This window comes from Myotis brandtii, unplaced genomic scaffold, assembly GCF_000412655.1.
Source record: "Myotis brandtii unplaced genomic scaffold, ASM41265v1 scaffold519, whole genome shotgun sequence".
In the NCBI taxonomy this organism is placed as follows: domain Eukaryota; kingdom Metazoa; phylum Chordata; class Mammalia; order Chiroptera; family Vespertilionidae; genus Myotis; species Myotis brandtii.
Genome location: NW_005369782.1, coordinates 2128192 through 2130997, shown reverse-complemented (window position 1 = coordinate 2130997; position 2806 = coordinate 2128192). Strand labels below are relative to the sequence as shown.

At 36.2% G+C, this 2806-nt stretch overlaps 1 protein-coding gene across 6 annotated transcripts in view; it reads right to left on the bottom strand.

Annotated features, from left to right (window-relative positions):
- Nucleotides 1-2806, bottom strand: part of CBLB (Cbl proto-oncogene B, E3 ubiquitin protein ligase) — a 231067-nt gene that overhangs the window by 55733 nt on the left and 172528 nt on the right. For all 6 annotated transcript variants that reach the window (XR_001364241.1, XM_005877423.2, XM_005877425.2 and 3 more), the window contains exon 12: nucleotides 1666-2031. Coding sequence is in view for 5 of the 6 variants with exons in the window: in XM_005877423.2 (XP_005877485.1) it covers nucleotides 1666-2031 (366 nt within the window). In the remaining variant the exon portion in view is untranslated. The remainder of the gene's footprint in view (nucleotides 1-1665; nucleotides 2032-2806) is intronic.

Below are 2806 nucleotides of genomic sequence, written 5' to 3'. Positions count from 1 at the left end.
CCAGCCACCATCTTGGTTGGCAGTTAATTTGCATATCCTGCTGATTAGCCAATGGGAAGCGTTTGGGGGTTAGCCAATGGGAAGCATTCGGGGGTATGGTCAATTTGCATCTTTCTCTTTTATTAGTGTAGATTTCTGAAGTTCATTCAGGAAATATTATTATATGCTGCTAATATATAACTAGTCAATTCCTGTCAGCGATAATTTCAACACTTCTCAAGAGAAGTCTGATCATGTAGAAATGAAAAGTAATAAAGACTAAAGGAAAAAAGACATCAAAAAAAGAATGGCAGGTCCTTCCAATAAGGCTTGTAGGTTGTGGAAACATTCTTTTGAGGATAACAATCTCCATTTTCAGAAAGGATCATAAAGATGCTTTTTAAAATGCTTTCTCTTTAAATTACATCATATTTAGATGACTGTGAGGGGAAACTTTGGAGATCTTCATATTTATAAATAGACTAGAGGCCCGATGTATAAAATTTGTGCAAGGGGCTTCCTCCATGGCAGCGGCTGTCTCTACCTCAGCCCCTGCCTGCCGCAGCTTCATCCTGAAGGATGTCCGGTCTAATTAGCATATTACGCTTTTATTATTATAGATGAGAGACTGAAGGTACCAAGGACAGTCACTGGAAAAGAGTCTTGTCAAACCACCACCACTCTTCCCTTTGTGTTCAATGCCATCCTACACAGTTTTGACTGTTCCTATCCTGGCTATCCATATTATACAAAGGTTTCATTATTACCTTCCTTCATACAGGGGCACACACACGTGCACACAGACACAAACACATACACACATAGGAGTTGAGTACATGTCACATTTCACACTTGTTTCTAGAATATATTATAGGGTGAATTCATCAACTGCAAGCCATTGTATTGAAGGAATAAGTTGCTTCCTTAAAGTAACAATTTAAGGTCAATAGAGATGGGTTTACTTTAATATTAAAGTCTTCAAAAGAGGCAAGCCTCCTTTAGCTGAGGGAAGATGGAATGATCTGATCTCAGAGCCAAAAATATCATGGAAGCAAATGTGAGAATATAAGCAACTCTGCCAAAGGCTTACTAAGAGTTCTAAACTCAGTGATTCTGCTGTTGCCACTTTGGTTTCCTGTACGTTTAAATTCTTTCCTGGACACATAAAAGAGAGTGGTGATATACTTCAAGAAATCAACATATGTGAGAGTCTCTCAGTTTTATAGAGAAATAGCTGGCTTTGTAACAGTGAACTGGACTTTTTTTACGTTGGTGAGAAGATTCATTTTACCTCGATGCATAGGTGTACTGACAATTCTAATGCTTATTTATGAAATGCTATAATTACACAACTTTTTTCAAGTTATATAGAACTAGGAGATTAAAAAAATAGTGCTAATTCTCCTGCCAAGTTACTAACAGAAAAAAAAAGTTGTCCGGTGAAATAAGAGAAGGTGAAATAAATCTCGGGCAAATTGTCTAGTGTCTTCATATTAAAATTAAATCATTACTTAGAACCTGTCCTTAACTTCTTTTAAGTTCAAGTTTTAATGAGCTTCTGAATATTTATAACTTGGAGGTCATTAAAAACCTGCAGGGAAGTACCATACTAGGCAAAAAAACACTGCCCAACCTTTTACACTACCTCCTGCCAGAAGAGTTTAAGCAGATTTGTATATTTCTTACCTTGGCTCCTTCTAAAGGCAAATCATGGCGTCTGTGTTTCCTCATTAGCACTGGGTCAGAGCCCATTCTACTGTGCCTTCCATTTACATTTGAGCTTGCTGTGACTCCAGGCTTTGGAGAGCTATCTCCTACCAGTCGGCAGCCTGCTGACTGATTAGTCCCAAATACATCCCGAGGGCACCAGGCTTCAAGAGGCATTGGCTGGTCTCTGGAAGGCACACTCTCCACAGGATGCAAGTGGCGACTCAGTCTGTTATCAGGTGGGATAGGGGGAGGTCTCTCAGGTGGAGGCGGGGGAGGATCTCTTAAGGGAGGAGGTGGTGCTGGGAGTGGTTTATCTTGTTTTCTCACCATGCAAGGAGAAGACTAAGGAGACACAAGAGGAAAAAAAAAATCAAGAGTTGTACCAGGCATTGAAATTACTTCCAGAATACTATATTACTGCTTTTGTTTTCTAAGCCATAATAGAGCTTTATTAGATCCATATGTCATCTTCTTATAAGTTTCTTTTTATTACCAGTTAATGAAATTTTAAAATGTTAATGGAAGACTCTTATAAATATATTTCATTAGAAATTTCTGTAGAAATGAGTAAATAAACGGAAATGTTAAAATTATAAGGACTGTACAGGAAAAAGCAGAATACCAAAATTATATGGTGATTTTGAATGGTTGACGTTAAAATAATACTGAGTCATTAATTAATTTATTTGCATGTTTCTATGACTAAGGAGAGGAAGCCATCAAATCTATTGTTCTTTTCCTTTTTTAAAAGCAACTTGATTTGTAATATCATTGGATAACTGAGTGTTGGTTTTGCTGTATTTGTATTCACTGCTGTAATACAAAGAAATTCATAAGGAACAAATTTTCTCTGGTTCTTTGTTTTATCAGTTAATGCCAGAATAGTAAAAAATCACAAATAATATAGTAGCATTATTTATAGTTCTCACTTGAATTTTATATATGTGGTTCATCTGATGAATGATTTGTGCGTTTTTTAAATTTATTTTTTTAGCCAGAGAGAGAAAATATCAATTTGTTGTTCCACTTATTGATACATTTATTGGTTGACTTTTTAAAATTTAAATCCTTTATTGTTTAAAGTATTACATAAGTCTCCTTTTTTCCCCATTGACCT